Source organism: Pleurodeles waltl, chromosome 10 (assembly GCF_031143425.1).
Source record: "Pleurodeles waltl isolate 20211129_DDA chromosome 10, aPleWal1.hap1.20221129, whole genome shotgun sequence".
NCBI lineage: Eukaryota > Metazoa > Chordata > Amphibia > Caudata > Salamandridae > Pleurodeles > Pleurodeles waltl.
This window is the reverse complement of record NC_090449.1, coordinates 231,409,956-231,428,684: the sequence shown is the minus strand read 5'-3', so window position 1 is coordinate 231,428,684 and position 18,729 is coordinate 231,409,956. Positions and strand designations below refer to the sequence as shown.

The 18,729-nt window shown below is 41.0% G+C and overlaps 1 protein-coding gene across 4 annotated transcripts in view; it reads right to left on the bottom strand.

Annotated features, from left to right (window-relative positions):
- TMC5 (transmembrane channel like 5) overlaps positions 1 to 18,729 on the bottom strand; it is a 413,711-nt gene that overhangs the window by 302,741 nt on the left and 92,241 nt on the right. For all 4 annotated transcript variants that reach the window (XM_069210234.1, XM_069210235.1, XM_069210237.1 and 1 more), the window contains exons 5-6: positions 10,943 to 11,044; positions 4,813 to 4,915 (exon numbers count right to left, since the gene is read on the bottom strand). In XM_069210234.1, coding sequence (XP_069066335.1) covers positions 4,813 to 4,915; positions 10,943 to 11,044 — 205 coding nt within the window. The remainder of the gene's footprint in view (positions 1 to 4,812; positions 4,916 to 10,942; positions 11,045 to 18,729) is intronic.

Here is an 18,729-nt window from a genome sequence, read left to right as displayed (position 1 = left end):
CCTGTGCTAGCAGGCCTAGGAAAGGCTACTTCAGTGGGTGGTGCAAGAAGCATTGCAGGCCCACTAGTGGCATTTAACTTACAGGCCCTGGGTATAGAGATACCACTGTACAAGGGAGTTACAAGTAGATTAAATGTGCCAATTATGTATAAGCCAATCATACCAACTTTAGAAGGGAGAGCATGTGCACTTCAGCAGTGATAAAGTGCTCAGAGTCGTAGAGCCAACAGCAAGAGGTAAGAAAAAACGGGAGGAAGGAGGCAAAAAGTAAGGGGGGTGAACATGCCAAAAGGGCCAGGTCGAACAAAGTGATGAAAAATGGACAGTCTATCCAGACTGTGGGTCTGGATAGAATTATCGACCGCTTATTGGGTGGCTAGAATGGTAAGCGAAAGGATGGTGGGATGAAAGGATGGATGGCGGGATAGAGGAAATGATAGAAGGATGGATAGAAGTCATAAGGGAGGATGAATTAGTAAATGGAAAGGAAACCATCCTAAAAAAGAAACAGACATTCTTGCTATGTTCACTGGTCATTTGACGTTTTGTCAAAAGTGGAGGAAATTTTACATTTCCGGTGACTCCCCTGAGTCAAAGTCCTCTCTCTATCAGGCTATCACGTGGAATTAAAAGCCCCTCTTTAAATAAGCTGCTGACCATTGACTGATCAGCCTCTATCCAACGTGTCTGTCTTAATAGTCCTTATCTAAGCTAGTGCATCAAATCTATAGCCCTTTTATTATTGATTGTTAAATTACTCCTTTACTGGGTTTGAATATGTTAGTCATCTTCTTATGTTATTACCTAATATTGTCGTTTTTCCCACGTACTTTAGGCTAATGATACCTTTCTGATGTAAGCTAAACCTCTTCACCATGATGGGAATCCGGAGTTTGAGGTAAAGGAGATTAGTGATTCACACCCTTTTTAGGTCGATTTAAATTTTGATGTCTTAGTTATTATTTTCATGAATCAGCCCCCATTGGGTCAGTGATTTTTCATCTCTTTGCATGAAAAATCACAGCACCTGTTGTGAGGAGGGGAAATGCTGTCACAGTCTATGCAGGGACACCCCAAATTCAGATTTGCATTGCTGATGGAGTTGACCCTTTTGGTGGTTGGAATGTTAGGATATTTGTATGCACACTTAATGCACTTGATCTACTTGGGGTTATATGGTAACCTCAATAGATTAATTAATCAAGCAATCATCTTATTTGTAGTGGGTTCAAAACCAATGGACAGCTAAGCATTACTGCCTAAACATCTCTAGAAAGACGTTCCACAGGTAACAGCTATAAAGGGAAGAAATCTACCACCAACACTTTATGAAGTATAAGTAATTTTCTGATAGAAGATCTGAGGGCCACAGTGAGGTGATAAGGCATGAATCACTTCTGAAAATAAGCGGGAGCTTTCTTGACAAACAATTTGTGATTCTTGTTCCTCTTTCTTGCACTCATGGTATACTGACCATTTACACAGTCCCACATAGCACCTCTGCATAGAGGCGAAGCATTTGCACTATTGAGAGAATTCTTGTTGTCCACTGGATCATACTTATATTTATTGCCAAGATCATTGAGGACAGCCTTCTGGATATTATCAAAAAATTTTAAGGCTGTATTCAAACCCGTTTTGTGAGAACTGAATGATTTTGAATTTAAAAAAAAAATCACACTGAAGAGCAATAACAAATTAAATGGCACAACGTAAAATGCTCGATGTTTTCTGATTAGTGTTGTAACTGTTCTACAGACTTTGTATGAATAGGATGTTATAGAGCCAAGTGTGCCTTTGCAATGGCTTAGTTGTGTAGTTGTTGCTAAGAAGATGATGAAATCAGTCCCTGTGTGGACTTAAACAGACTGAATGCTATCTGGGTTCACTGCCACCCACTACAAATACCTAATGAGCCAGTGTTTGCTGTGTCTTATTTATCCATTATTGACCTCAAGACAAATTGTTTTGGGATAAAATTGTTATTTTCATGCTTTGGCAGTGTTAGACCTGTCAGCCTTAGAGGGTCTTCCACACAAATGTTTCCCTACTTATCTGCAACTTTTGCTGACATTTTTTTTGTTGGCCTTGGGACTCTGTGTGCGGTTTACCACTCCTAACCAGTGTTAGAGGCTCATGCCCACTCCCTCAAACATGGTTTGATTGCTGTATACCTGATTGGCATATTTAATTCACTTATAAGTCCCTTGTACAGTGGTACACCATATACCTATGATCTGTAAATTAATGCAACCAGTAGGCCTGCAGCACCTGTTGTACCACCCACTTAAGTAGCACTTTAAAACATGTCCCACGCCTCCCATTTCAGCCTGAATGCAATTTTAATCTGCCATGTCAGTTTGGCATTTAAATCCTGTTGCCAAGCCTTAAACTCCCCTTTTATTACATACGAGTCACCCCAAAAGTAAGCCTTATGAAGCCCATATGGCAGGGTTCTGTGCAATTAAAAGGTTGGACAACTACCTTTAAGTTTTACATGCCCTGGTAGTGGAAAACTCCGAAATTCATTTTTAACTACTGGGGGGCCTATCCCTCCCATAGGATAACATTGGGTATTTCGTATTGCATTCAGTGACCTGTATTTCCAGATTGCAAGAAGATAGATATGTCACATTTGCTACCTATGGAGCTGTAATGATAAACCCTCTTTAATGGTAAAGTCATATTTTTTAATCACAATTTTGAAAGTCCCACTTTAATAAATTTGGCATTTTCCTGCCCTTTGTGCCAGCAGCCTGTCTTGGGTCACACGACTGGGTGTAGCTGACAGATTTTGTGAAATCATCCTACACAGTCACACAAGAGAGGGATTAGGTGTACCTCAATGGGCCATCTGCTGGCAGGGTGGGCGGGGAGTAGCTGAGCACAGCCCCATTTAGACCTGAATAGCCTGTGCTCTACCTTCAAAGGGTCTAATGACCCCTTATTGTCACTGCAGCAAGCCCAGAGCCAGGGGCGGGGAGTCAGGGAATGCCATGCACTTTAAAGAACTTCCCAGAAGCTTTTTCCACCTTCCAGAAGGACACCCGGGTATAAAAATAGGGCCTTCAGACCCACTATTCAGTTCACTATTGGACCCACGGAAGGACTCTAAAAAGAGTGGCAGCTGGTGCGACCTGCTGTGCACTCTACCAGACAGCTGCTTTACCTGGAAGGACTGCTCTGCTGCCCTGAGCCTTCCTTGAACCCTTAGAGGCCAGCCCAACAGCTAAGCCCTACATCTTCATCTGCACCCAGGACTACAAGATGTGACTCAAAGGGCTAGTTTGCTGGTCTCCTGTTCAGAGCCACAGGGACTTAAAAGGCTCCCACCATCTGAACCCGCATCTGGACCCAGCCCCAAGAGGTGTCTCGCCAGTTGTGGACCCTTGGTTGTGGGGTTCTGAAAGTGCCTAGATTACCACATCCCAAAACTGAGAATTTCTTTGTCCGAAAACGCTCTGAGAACCAGAAGGAGACCAGGATCAACTTCTTACCTACCCGCTCAAGATGCATCGGTCCTTTGCCAAAGAGGTATCTAGCCTTGTGGAACTGACTTCAGGTACAGCCCTCTGCCTCATCCCGTAGGAGATTTTCAACTTCCATTTCAGAGACTAAGTCCTAACATAGACATTTTCACTGTGGTAAGACCCAAGGGTATCCAGTGACAACGCTCCCTCTTGGGACACATCTTGTAGCCTTACCCCACTGAATATTACCTTCTCAGTACATTTTTCTCAGAATATTGTCTGTCTCAAGTTAAGCACTGATCTGGCCCAAATCACTTCTTGTATCCAAACCATGTGCCATCGCGGTCAGCCTCATTTGTTTTTTTTTTACTTTGGGTCCATCTCGTGCAACTAGATGTTTTTGGTTGGCGCTTTGATCTTTTAGGTGCTAGTTTTCACTGAAAAATTTAAAAAATCATACTGATTGGATATTTGTCATTTTAGTGTCAAATAATTTATTAAGTTACCCTATTTTTTAAATTGGTTTGGGATTTTTCTTTTATTGTATTTTCACTTCATTAGTTTGTGTGCACTTTTCACATTTCCTCTACATTAAGCCTGACTGCTTTTTGTGCCAAGCTAACTAGGGTTAAGCACAGGTAAATTTAGTGGCTTTTGTGGTTCACCCTCCAAGGGATTGTGGCTGTTGCCTGACCTGGTCTCACATCCAAGTCAACCATCAAACCAATTTCTCACAGACCGGAATACCACCCTTTTTGTAAAAAACTATTGAGACTCTCTTCTGTGTTGCACTACTTCATGCATTAAATATTTGACAGTTTTCTTGATGCACCTCCACTCCACGACAACATTGTGATTTATGCAAAGAACACAACTAACCATTTAGTATTCGGACATGTCCTAAACAGTTTGCAATCACTATGCATTACCAGGCACAGGATAAATATCACAATCAAGCTTGGTACCACTTTTTGAAAAGAAAGATGGCCAATCCAGTGCCTTTTGTGAAGCCATGTATCCTCTTGATAGTGACTAATGGGTTTTTGGGGTTGTGTTACATATATTACAAATGTACTCCTAGATTTGTGACATTGATGGAACTAATAAAGATATCACTTAATTAATTAGTATTTTATTTACATAATGAAAGAATACAGACATGCTATGAGCAGGTACACACATCTCTTATGAATGACTCAGTGTTACATTTTTAGATTGAACATGACATATGTTACTAATGATAAACCTTTAGGATGTCCTTAACCAAGACAATAAGGGCGCCTTATCTTTTAGGTTTTCAAATTAATGTTGTTAAAAAGAAATACAACATATAACATATTACCTGAGTTCTCTTTTTCTTTTCAGAACTATTGGAAGCCTCTGAATTTCTTTAGTTCTTTCACTTGCTGACATACTTGCAAGTTTCTTTATGTACATTGCAGTTTCTATGATCAGGAAATACACAGGAAAGTGAACACATTTAAAACAAAACGTATATATTCATGTGCTTTTACTCTATCACTCTAAGTCCAGTATGTCCTCTCTCTCTTTATTAACCATGGTAATGATCAGCTATCAAGTGTCACAAGACGTCAGTGTACTGCAGCAGTATACTAACAGATGGGAAGTCACAGGTCACACACTGTAAATTCCTCCTGGACCTTCCTGGATCTGTACCCTTACATCCATTGTCTAACCATGTGTAATCTACTGGGTACTGAATAGAATGTCACCTGAAGACATTATGGGGGTTATTCTAACTTTGGAGGAGGTGTTAATCCGTCCCAAAAGTGACGGGAAAGTGACGGATTTACCACCAGCCGTATTACGAGTCCATTATATCCTATGGAACTCGTAATACGGCTGGTGGTATATCCGTCACTTTACCGTCACTTTTGGGACGGATTAACACTCCTCCAAAGGTAGAATAACCCCCTATGGCTGTTGCTCAACTGGTAAATGTAAACAAACACTGGGAATGAAGAGGGCTTTGAGTATTGATCCATGATTTCAAGATGCTAGATTATCAAGACAACGTTTCTGTATTACATAAGATGTGTAACACATACAGAGTTTTATTTTTATCATAATGCACTATTATATAATAAGTACATAAACATACATATGCCATGAACTATTCTGATCAAATTAATGATTCACATCACTGACAAAATGCCATCAGATCTCCAACTAGGCACATTTTGGTATTGTTTTATGTGGATGACATCACACTGTACCTTAGGAATCCCGGGGACAGTTTAAATGCAGCACTCAGCAAATTTGCTCGCTTTGGCGGACTGGCAGCCATCCAGATAAAATGGGAGGAATCTAACATTTTCCCTTTAACTGCAAACACTCAGAAATTCCAGCCAGAGTTCGTACTGAAGTGGTGTGTCTCCAGCCTCAGGTATTTGGGCATTGAGGTGTCCAGAAATAGAGAGGAATTACTCAGACCTAACTATGGCACTGCTTTATCTAAAGTGACGGACATCATAACCCACTGGATATTGATGCCCCTATCCCTGGCAGGACGTATTTCTCTCATGAATATGATTATTCTGCCAAAATGGTTATACTTGTCCCTTAACATCCCTCACCCAGCGGGGAGACAGTTCTTTAAAAATCTCAAGACACTATTAATCCGCCTCACTTGGGCAGGCAAACAACCGCGTCTGCAATGGGAACTGCTCCCTCTACCTTTTCAATGAGGCAGCTTTGAGGCTCCAGGCATAGAACTATATTATTTATGCGCCCAAGCTCGTTATGCCATTTGTTAGTATAAGCCTCCGCCCTTCATGCCACACCTGGTCATTGAACAGGGTACATGGGCCCCATCACCTCCACTGCAAACCTTGGACCTAGGACACGCTTTGTAACCTCCTGACTAACCTGTTGCCTGTACAAATGCAGCAAGGAGATAGCTGACAAAACTGGCAGGGAAGTCACTAATGTACCCACCCTCCATTCCAATTCACCACCAAACTGCCATACCAGTTACCTGTGAGACCATATGCTGTAATATGCTAACAGGAGCTGAAATCAACACTTGGGGGGAGCTTTACAAAGATGGCCAGTTTACCAATCGTGAGACACTGTTTGCTGATAAGACACAGACGCCGTAGGATGTCTTCCTATACCTTAGGTTACGAAATGACATTAAAACTGCCACCCCAGAATTTCCCACGGGGCTCCTCACACTTAACACTCTACATACACTGCTTAGTTCAGACTGGCTGCGATTTTATATCACAAAGCGCAGCACGGACGGGCATACATGGGAGGAAGAGCCAAAGAGGGTTGGGACCTGGAACATGACACTCTTCTCACTGAAGCACAGTGGCTGTATTGCTGTCGGCAAACGGGGTCCATTGCTTCTAGTAGTATATTGAGCATCATTCATTATGTATTCCCCCACAGGATGTATTTCTTCCCGGTAAGGTTTGCAGATATCACTTTCGGCCAGATGATAGATGTGCTAGGTGTTGGATGGAGGGGGCAGATTTTTTTACATTTGGCCTAGTTGTGTTCTGTGCTTCTGGAGGGAGAGTGAAACTGCCCTATCTCTCATGGTCATTCAACCAATTACACTTACTCCACTTATGGCCATCCTAGGGCACAGAGGAGACATAGATGCCAGTCTCTGGAAAGATATCTCACTTAGCCTGCTGCTTGCTAGGAGGCGGGTGGGCATGCAAATGGGGCACGGGTCATGCGCCAAAATGTAACAAATGGTTGCAGGATTGCTGGGATCAGCTCACTTTTTATGCACTTTTTATGCAGAATTACTCCCACCTAGCTCCAGACCCAGGGATATCTGGGGACCTTTGGAGGCTTATCTCCTCGCCCAACCTTCAACTGCTGTAAAAGACACCAGCTAATTCCTTGGCATTGACTTCCATCAAAATGTGATGGGTACAGATGTGTCACACCATCAGTTATTATCAGGAGTGACCCTTTCATACTGACACTTGTAATTGGCATTGAGGAAGGAATACTTACGAACATTAACAATACACTACTATAGACGTCCAAGAGCCCCATTTTGCTGCATGCTCCCTAAACACACCTGATGATGTTCTTATTTTTTCTGTTTGCTGAGTGGTTCCACGGCGAGGTTTGAATAATTACGCCAGGAATTGAGATATATGCAACCGGGATGTTATAGTTGTTGACTGTTCTTTCATGTTTCTATTGTACGAACTACCTGAATCCTTTATGACCTACACTGAAAATGTCAATAAAGAAATAGTTTTAAAAAATTATTAAAAATGATGATCTATATAACACATTTTCAATTTGAGGTACTCTTCAATGGAATTAAGATTGCGAAAATATATAATCTCTGTCAATGGTTTACAATAAGATATGTTCTGCTTAGATAATACGGAACTAATTAATTCTAGAGATAGGCATATTTAATATGTAATGCATGCTAGAAATCATTGGTAGAGTTGGATGAACATGTTATCTGTATTCTTCATTCAATTGGGAAGTTCATCTTTCATGTCAATGAAATGGTGCTACTTATATTGATATGAGTTGGGCCCCTTTGTGTCTGTTTGATAATGGCTATGGCTGCAAAGCTTCACCAGTTGTTCTGAAAGTAAAGGATTAAATCTTATCCTGGAGTGCCAGGATAATCTCTGATTGGGGATATTATTTGGAACTATCTGACTAAAAAAAATATATATATATATATATATATATATATATATATATATATATATATATATATATATATTTTTATATATATATTTTTTCATCTAAATCCAATTAAACATTTTATTAATCATATATTAATATTTTACCAGGTATAATTTAAGTTTAATTTATCTTTTTTTCAATAACTATCTGTCTGTCTGTCTATCTATCAAGTTTTTTTGTGTTTTTATTGGGGAGAGTGAACTCCCTAAACCCATGTTTTCATATTTTTTTTTTAAAAACTGTTTAACTGATCCGTATAAATCCCTTATCGCATCTATTCCTTACCCATCCCTAAACCCTAAAAATCATTTACTACCCTTTTTCCCTAACATTCTTTCAACCCTAAAAACCCCTTACTACCCTTATTCCCTACCACTCCTGGAATCCTAATATTCCCTTAATACACCCTATATACTACCAATCCCTGAACCCTAAAAACCCATATTACACCTTTTCACTACCCATCCCTGAACCCTATAACCCCTTACAATCCATTCATTTTTAACTTATAAACATGGTAATTATAAATTATTAGTTAAAATTATTTTACAACTCAATTAATTCAACTATTATACTAATTATATATCTATCTATAAACATAATACATATATATGTACATACCAACGTGCTACAAATAAATGTCAGTGGTTAAAACACTGCAATATTAAATACTGCAAAGTAAGCCAGAGAAAACTTATCTGCAATGTAACCAATTCCAATGTATCATCTGCAATGTAATGACTCCATGGTCATATTCCATTGCCATCAATGCTCAGCCACAAGTACAGCCCTTCTAGGCTTTCCTTTATGTAGTCGTGCAAGGCATGGTCACAGTACATATCCTTGACAGGATCAAATGCCTTCGCATCAAAGGGGAATGCCAGGTATGTTATGTCATTAGAGATTTCATCTATCATGTAATTTGTGATGTCAACCATGTAATGATTGGTAAGGCCATCATTAGAGGACTGAGGTGGAGTTTGATTCCACGCCCGCAACCTCGGCTTCATCTTGGACCCTCTTCTCACCATGACCAAGCAAGTCAACGCCGTGTCCTCCGCCTGCTTCCTCACCCTCCGCATGCTCCGCAAGATCTTCTGCTGGATCCCCGCCGACACTAGAAAAACCGTGACCCACGCCCTCGTCACGAGCCGCCTGGATTACAGCAACACCCTCTACGCTGGGACCACCACCAAACTCCAAAATCGCCTGCAACGCATTCAAAACGCCTCGGCCCGCCTCATCCTCGACGTACCCCGCAACAGCCACATCTCCGCACACCTGAGACACCTGCATTGGCTCCCAGTCAGCAAAAGGATCACCTTTCGACTTCTCACCCACGCACACAAAGCCCTCCACAACAAGTGACCGGAATACCTCAACCGACACCTCAGCTTCTACGTCCCCACCCGCCTCCTCCGTTCCTCTGGCCTCGTGCTCGCTGCCGTCCCTCGCATCCGCTGCTCCACGGCGGGTGGGAGGTCTTTCTCCTTCCTGGCAGCCAAGACCTGGAACTCCCTCCCCACCAGCCTCAGGACCACCAAGGACCACTCCGCATTCCGGAGACTCCTAAAAACCTGGCTTTTCGAGCAGCAGTAACCCCCCCTTTTCCCCTAGCGCCTTGAGACCCGCACGGGTGAGTAGCGCGCTTTATAAATGTTAATGATTTGATTTAATGATTTGATTTAACTCATCATAAGTGCCGAATTATAGTGTTTTTTTTAGGTTTTGGACTGTAACCATAATATCCCTTCAAATGAACACCTGTCAAGAAATTCATGGAATTTTTCAGTATAGATTAGTGTGTGATGTTAGTACTGAACAATAGCATTCCTTTAGTAAAGTATAAAGTCAATATTGTGAATTTATATGCATCTGAAAGTAAAGAAAATGTAAAATGGTATCATACAGAACTAAGAAGAAGGAGGGTTCTACCTCAGGGCTATTGTCAGCTCTCCCATAAACAGCACAGGATGTAGCTGCCATAGCTTCATTTAAACATTGTGCGTGAAATAGAGGTAACTATGTATCAGTGGTGCACAACCACAATTGTGGTCACAAGCCACTGACGGGATACTGATCCAAAGTGGAAGCATTCTCCGAGGGAGAGCTACAACTTTGTGAATAAGGGCTTTGGGCATTGGGGAAAGGAGAAAGTGGTCCATGGGACCTCAGAATGCTCATGCCCATTCCCATCACAAGAATGTTATATTTTTTTAGAAACAGTCTGCAATCAACACATTTTGTGAATATGAGCACTGGCATGGAACTTTACTGGCACTGCATGCCAAGTCATCCGTAGAGAGAATCCTGCCTCATTAACAGCAGCAGTATTTCCTAAACCTGCTCCTATACACAGAATGATAAACACTGACTCTTGCAAACAGAAGTACAAAAAGGGTGGCAAAAAGCATGGATGAATGCATAGATGATAGTATGTGAAAACATGGGGGTATTACGTTTCCCCATTTATATGTATTTGAAAGGAAAGTCTTTTAAGTGGAAATAAGGTAAAGTGACTATATTGGTTTAAAACTGTGGAGTTTCTCGTCTAAATTGGTTGTGCGGGCACTTATGTGAATGCAGAGTTTCAGATGACATAGCTTACCTGTTTGAAGGGATAAAGGTGACTGGACAGAAAAGAATAAGCCACTATCGGGTGTTGCTCACTTTTTTCAGTAGCAGTAAAGGCAATGTATACAACTGCCATATCCAAAATACGTCCAGGAGAAAGTTCACTTCAGAATGGAAATTCACAAGTTACCTACCTTCTTCAAGCAGTGAGTCAGTCCCAGTACTGTTTGAATCATTCATTAGCTGCGCTGGAAGTGTGCTTTGTCTATTCCGTCTCCGCAGCAGGTTTTCATTACCTAAGGAAGTAAGCAAAATATTATTCAAGTTTGTTGTCTGATGATACAATATCTGTTTACAAGAACTTAAATTGAAGCGATACTTTAAGACATGGTCAAAGTAAATAACTACCCAGGACCACCACCCGTTTCTTCCAGAAAGAGACTTAGGCCCTCATTATGATCTCGGCGGTAAAAACCACCGAGATCAGCACTGGCGGTCAACAGAAGACTAACAGCGCGACTACCCCCGCAGGCCATATAATGTTTTCCCTCCTGGGCCGGCGTGGCGGTCAACAGAAGACCAACAGCGCGACTACCCCCGCAGGCCATATAATGTTTTCCCTGCTGGGCCGGCGGGCAGAAACAGTGTTTCCGCCCGCCGGCCCAGCAGGGAAAAGGGCCATAACATTGACAGCGGCTCCAAATGGAGCTGCTGCCAATGTAGGTGTGCGGCGGGTGCAGCAGCACCCGTCGCGCAGATCACTGCCCGTAAATCAGGCAGTGACCTGCGCGATGGGGCACTGCATGGGAGCCCGTGACTGCCCATGCCAAGTGCATGGGCAGTGGAGGGGAACCAAGGGGGGGCACCGGAGCACCCCTTCCACCAGCCTTTCTCTGGCGGGGGAACCTGCCAGGGAAAGGCTGGTGGAAAAAGGGATCATTATCCGAAGGCCAGCGCTGCTTGCAGTGCTGCCCTGTAAGAAAATGATTTCCTCCACCAATAGGCTGCCTGTTGGCGGCAGCCTGGTGGTGGAGGAGGGCCGCCACAGGCGGCCCTCAATGTGACCATTATATGGCGGTTCAGACCACCGTGCTCGTGGTGGTCTTTGCCGCTGCCGCCGGCATGGCGGTCTGAACTGCCGGGGTTCATAATGACCTCCATAATAACTGGTCTTCAAGCTATCATACTCTTGCATCTTGATGGTGGTAATGTCCTTCTCCATGTCCACCCAGGCTCAAACCACGGTGAGTAACTGTCCCTAATGGTAAAGAAGTGGTTCAGGTATTTTTATTGCAGATAAATATATGAGATAGCATGCAGGCTGTTTTGATGCCGAGACCTTGTGGGGTTTAGAATAATGTAGAGCTCCTATTCTTTTTATGACAGACTCTGGCATACTGCATGCTAATGCAGTTGGTCGCAGGTTCCTGGTTGGGGTAACTATGTTGTTTTTGTTAACAGAAACATGGCACACTTCACTTATGATGGTAAATTATCAGGAACTGGCTTGGCTAGTTGCTGTCTGGGTATCACACATTATGATTTTATAATTAATAATGTTTCTCTATACAAAAACAGGGCACACTTTACTTACAATGGTGGTTTTTCAGGAAGTGGTTTGGCAATTTACATTATGTGCATCCTAAATTAGGATCCAGTAAACAACAAGGTTGCTTCCATCAAAAGAAATAGGGTACTTTTTGATTGGGAATGTGCATCACCGGAAAATAATTTGACTGATTGTGTTTCTGTATATCCCCTACTAGGATTCATCAATAAACCCTCCCCCAAGGGGATACTGACATTATTGATATACAACTTTGGTGGAGGGGGTTAATCCGTCCCATATGTGACGGATATCCCACCCGCCGTATTACGAGTCCATTATATCCTATGGAATTCGTAATAGGGTGGGCGGGATATCCGTCACATTTGGGACGATTAACCCCCTCAGCCAAAGTTGTAATCAGGCCCTAAGTCTGGTTTGAATAACTTCACTAGCAACATAGGGGTAAGTGTTGTCAAAGATTTTGACTTATGGTTTTTGATCTTTGCGGTACTTGGATGATAGTCAAATAGTAACATTTACGTTTACAGTGTTTTAAAGCCTCTGGGTACAAGAGGGCATTTGGAATGTTTTCAATGCCTCTATGGGCTTCATTAGGTGAGCCATTTCGCTTAATCTTCACAAATATTTGACCTTTGTACCACTATGTATTTCATTTATGCACAGCTTGGGCCTTGCTCATTCTGTGTCATAGGTCCCACTCCCCTCAGGTTCTAAATCATATTACAAGGGTTGATTCATGTTTCTTTCTTTTAGGTGCTTCCTACACATACTGTTGGTACTGATGATGACCCGTTGGTAATTAATTTACTGTGGGGGTCGAAAGGTCGACAAAATTGAATGTGGACTGTTTGCAAAATGTTTGTTGAGTATTTGGGGCACTCAAAATATGGGTGCATTATAGGAAATCATGAATTCTTTGACAGCCACATGTTGATGTGTATATTTGTAAATAACATGGTTGAACTTTAAAATTATTTTCTGCACTTTCACTAAGCCATCACTTTGTAGGAGCACCTGTCTTTTTAAATGATGTTTACACTGATATTTTTCATTTTTATATATTTTGACTTTTGATTGCATTGATTGGTATATGAATGTTTCATCTTGCAAATCAAATTATTTACAAAAGAAATTGATTATCTTAAAGACAAAATTATATCCGTAAAGCTAATCAATAAAACCTTACTTTTTTCAGGGGGGGGGTGTTGTTTTATCACTGCTGTGGAAGTCAAGGCTCACACTTTCCCTTCATGGACCATTTTTTCAATACTGTAATTACTTGCCCAGGTCCACGGGTATCAGAATCCGCCCCCTTTTTGTTTAAAATACAGACTCATACTGGCACCCCTAAAGGGCCTCCTAACATTGTAGCATATCTCATCCAGGGCTCAAAGAGAATTGTCATATCACCCCCATTCTGATGGACCTGGATTGGCACCCCTTTGCTTGTGCCATTTTCAAAACCAGCTGCATCATTTACAAAGCCACAACAACCTTCCACCCCACTTCTCGTGCAGACAAGCTCACCATCTCGGGGGGTTCTTAAAACACCAGCAGTTAGGATACCATCAGACTGCAGACTAAGAAGAGTAAAAAAGAAAAAACGAAGTTGCAGGCCTTTTCCATCTATGCACACAGGATCTGGAACAACACACCTGTATACATCATGACCGCCCCAATGCTGCTCCAGTTCAGGAAAGACTAAAAGACGAACCTCTTTTAAGAACATTACATGACAATGTAATAAAAGTCCATAAACCAGCTGACTCTGTAAAGTGCTCCGCTGCCTTTTGGCTAGGCTTGGGCTATTCAAATACTACATACATACCTCCAAGAAGCACCCTTTGTCATATGACTGAGATTGTCAGAAGCCCCAAAGTAGTAATGGTGTGGATAAAAAATGCAGATTCTTTTTTAATTTGAGATCTGGGTATACGTTTGAGAGAGCGTAGCTTGCATACCCTATATTAAAATGAAATGTTTATATCAATGTGTGATGATGCTGCATAGAAAACAATAATAATAGCGATTTTGCTTAAAAGTGTACTCGAACTATAACCACGGAAAAGTGGCCACCAATGTATACGCAAACTAATAATGATGAATAAAATGTTTATGTTACATTTAATTAAGCTTATATTAATCTTTGCATTACTGAATCTGTACTGAAAATCCTCATAGGCTTTAAGTTAGCGTGAGCTGCAGATTAGCTGCCCAGCTCTCATATTAAATGCACTTTTCTGTTTTTCCAGTGTGCTGACTCACAAAGGGCCATGACCCTTCAAATGTTCTTTTTCCTTCAACTTGGAAGACGAATGTAACCATACAACACACGTTCCCAAGCACATATTCGGTGCCTTAGTTTAAAAGTTATGAATAAATTGAAACAAATGTAGATTAATGAAATGCACAAGGTCACTTAGACCGATGGACAATGAATCTGCTGACCCAAAGGATGTGCCAAAGAGTGAAGTAACGCCGGATGTGCCACCTCCGAAGACGTCAATTATGAAGACCAATCAAAGAACTGTGAATTAGTGTGGGGTGACAATTGGGATTACCAAATGTTAAATTTGATAGGTTAAAGATAGTGGGGTATAGTAAATGTCCAATAGAATTTTGGGGGAATGTACTACGTAAAAGGGATAAAAACCCATGTCACAGAAAGGTCATCGGAATTAGGTAGGGAATGCTATTGATTTTATCCAGAAACTCTGTCAATCTGTTTGGTGACTTTGAGATTTATTAAAACCATCCTCACCCATAGACTGCCCATTTACACTTTTCCTCTTTAAGAGGGAAGTGCCTATGCCCTTTTAGTTAAGCTTTGCCTGATGGCGTTTGACTGATGTCCTGAAGACGAAGACTGAACCTGTGCGCTGACCTAATCCTTGGAGGATAATTATGACAATACAATTTGTAATTTGTCTGTTTTGCTTTTCCTTTCTAGGTACCAACTGCTTGTTTTGACAGGGACCATAGCTAGATATTTTCCAAATTTGTGTTCTAAATTGTTTTGCATGAAGCCCAACATGCCAATGCTAATTAGTGGTTAGGACAGGTGATCATCAAATTGACACAAATGGACAAATGACTGACAATGCTTTGTTGAACTGACGTAATACTGATACTCTGCTATATTCTGACCTATGTTCACGTCGTGCTATATTCTAATCTTTATGATTTTTGCTTTATTGAAATCGAATCAAAGTTGTCATATCATAACTATGCTGTTGTGTTTCTTGGCTTTGAGATTAACGCACTTAATCTTAGATTGTAACTAACAGAGAATAAAAATCACAAAAATTCTATCAACTGGTGTGGTTATTCATGGCTGAAAGGTCATGGTTGCGTAGCCAATTTGATTAATGACTTTGACTAAAGTAAAATATATTGTTGTGGTGAATATTGATGACATTATTGATATATTGATTGACATATTGATTAGCTATCTCGTCCTACGGTGTCTCTCAACTGGGTCAAAAGATTCATTGGCCTAAAACGAGTCCTAATGTGTAATAAATTAACATAAAAGGACGCGTTAACACGTTCTTCACCAATGATTAGTTTTTATGCTTGGCAAACTTTAACCCTCACACTCTCCAGCTGGTGTCAGTTAAAAGTACAAAATATTTCTTTCTGTGTCATTTCTCTCCTTAATCCACTGTCACTCTTCCACATCAACCCTCTCTCTACCTGTCTCTGTACCTCTGTGAATCTATCAATTCTCTCTCTCTGTCTTCGCCTATCTAGCTCTAACTTGCCTCTCTCAATAGACCTAGCACTAACACACCTCTCACTGCCTATCTCTTGTGCAGCCCAATTGATTCTAAGTTTGAAGCAAGAGCGTTAAGAATATGGTGGAAGATTTAGTACTAAGCTTGATGGTACGCTTGAACTACTCTCTTGCCATGGCCATGTCCTCCTCGATTGTACAGCCAAGCAGTGTACAAAGGGGCAAGTATTCCACCTGTGACTTGAAATGTGGCCTGAAGATTGGTGTAACCCCTTTTGGGCAACGCTAACTTAAACAATAACATCTATGTACCAATTATCTGCTCTTAGTGTCAGCATTTCTCCCATGGTTTTTTCAAAGATATATCTTTGTAACTATACAGTAATGATCAGTTGTTTTCTACATCAATATGTATAAGTTAATTTTAGGATATGAATATTTATATTTAGAAATGGTATCAAATATTTAGGATTGCTGAAGACTTGCAATTAATTTTGCCAGGTGATTTTATCACCATTTAGAAATATTTTCACATTTTTGATTCAGTTCAGCATGGATCAGTTCCTTTTGACAGTATAAAAAAATATAGGATAAGAAGTTGTATGGAATACCTGTGAAACTAGGAAACTTTGCAATTCAGTCACAATTTCTTATGAAGTTCCCTAGGGCTCAATCCTGGCGCCTACTTTGTTTAACTTACGCATGTAACCTTAAAATTCCCTTTTTCACTGATATATGTGTTGGATGCAAACACTTTCATGAGGCTACCCTTACAATACCAAATGTATTCTCTTTCACCACCACCATGAATCCAAATTTGACCACGCCATGATATTGAAATTATACTTTGTTGACATCTCTGTAATCTTTGTCACCTAGGTTACATTGTTGATTATTTAGATAAATCACCATCTCTTCATTATTATGCACATCAAACACACAATAAAATCAACAAGACCAACACTCACATCTTTGAAAAAATGAAAACCAGTGATTCAATCTCAAGAACTTTGCATGGTGGTCCAAAGACTTGTCATCTCTCTGCTGGATTATGATAACTTCATTTTGGCTGACATCAAAAGGACCACATGGTGCCTCTCAAAGCTTTAATGAATTCTTATGCCAGGCTCCTTTCCGGTGCTCAGAAATGTGAACCTAGCACCTCAATCCAAAAGTGGTTTTCACTGCTTAAAAGCTGAAGACAGAATAATGTTCAAGCTTGCCTGTGTCATGTTTAGATCCATTCACAATGAACAACATCCTACTTGCCATCTGCATTAAAAACCTGTGGGGAAAGTAAAGGCCCCAATAGAAGAAGTGCAAACCACACACTGCAGCCACCCTCTGCTTCTCAGGTACCATCAGTTTGGAACTCCCTACCTGAAGACCTCAGACAAGGAGAAGACCTTGTTCAATTTTACAAAAGGGTTAAAAAAACATATCTGTTTAAACTCTGTTTTGACTTAACATATTTTCTTGAGTCTTGTTGCTCTTCCTTCTGCTTGACTATTTCCATCCCTCACTTCCTTTTTCTAATTTTTCTTTTCCTCATCCCACTACCTTCTGCTGTCTATCTTCTCCTTCCAAAATACACAAGTTTGCTTGTTGTTTTCATTTACTTTTCGGCTGCAGAATTAAATATATCTGCTAGACTTGCAAGTGTTGATTGAGTGCAGATTGTTCTGAGAGAGGGTTGAGTGCAGATTTTTCCAATAGAGGGGAGAACATGGACTTCACTGAGAGATGTGGGTAGGGATGTCAGGAAACACAGTGAGAATCTGGCTATATTCAAAGATGGTTTCGTTTAGTCTCTAGTAAGTGCTGAGAAGTCAGGAAATGTATCACTGCAGCAGTGAGTCTTTGCTTTACTTGATTCTGTGGCTCAGTATGAGATGTTCAACAGAAGTACGCACAGCACTACACATGTGGAGGGCATCACAAAGCTGACACTTTGTTATTTATTATTTATTATTGATTGTATTAAAAATAGGGTACCTGACATCAGAAACTCTGAGGAGGTGTTATCAGAGTAACAGACTTCAAAGGTAGTGGTTACCAAGTGCTCCTGACTGGCTGCTTTTGAGACATTTAGAGCCTGATTTATACTTTTTTAGCACCACATTTGCTTCATTTTTTGATGTAAAAGCTGCGCAAACTTACAAAATATAATTGATTTTTGTAAGTCTGCGCCGCTTTTGCGTCAAAAAATGCCGCAAATGCAGGGCTAAAAAAGTATAAATTAGGCCTTGAGTGCATGCAACAAAGCACCTAATATCAGCAACACGGAAACTGAGCAGCCAAGACTGCGTATGTAGAGTCACAGTTTGTGGAATTTTCTTGTTATGGAAAAAGATTTCATATGACCTGCAAGCCTAAAGTGCATGCTTCCAGAGAATATGAGACTACATATTAACAATCTGACAAGAATAGGCAACATGCAACCAATGCACCTTAGAGTTTTGGACCTACACTATTCCTTTTGGCTGCAGAGCAGATACCCAGAGACACAATGTTCAAATGAGTTGAAAGGAGGTTAGCAACTGAAGCATGCTCACAAACAGGAACTAACATACTGTTTGGTAGTGGGTGGTGATGGCAGGTGAGGGAAGGTGGAGGGCTGAGAATGGATTTAAATTATGTGTTAAAATATGAAATTATACACCACAAATCTTCAG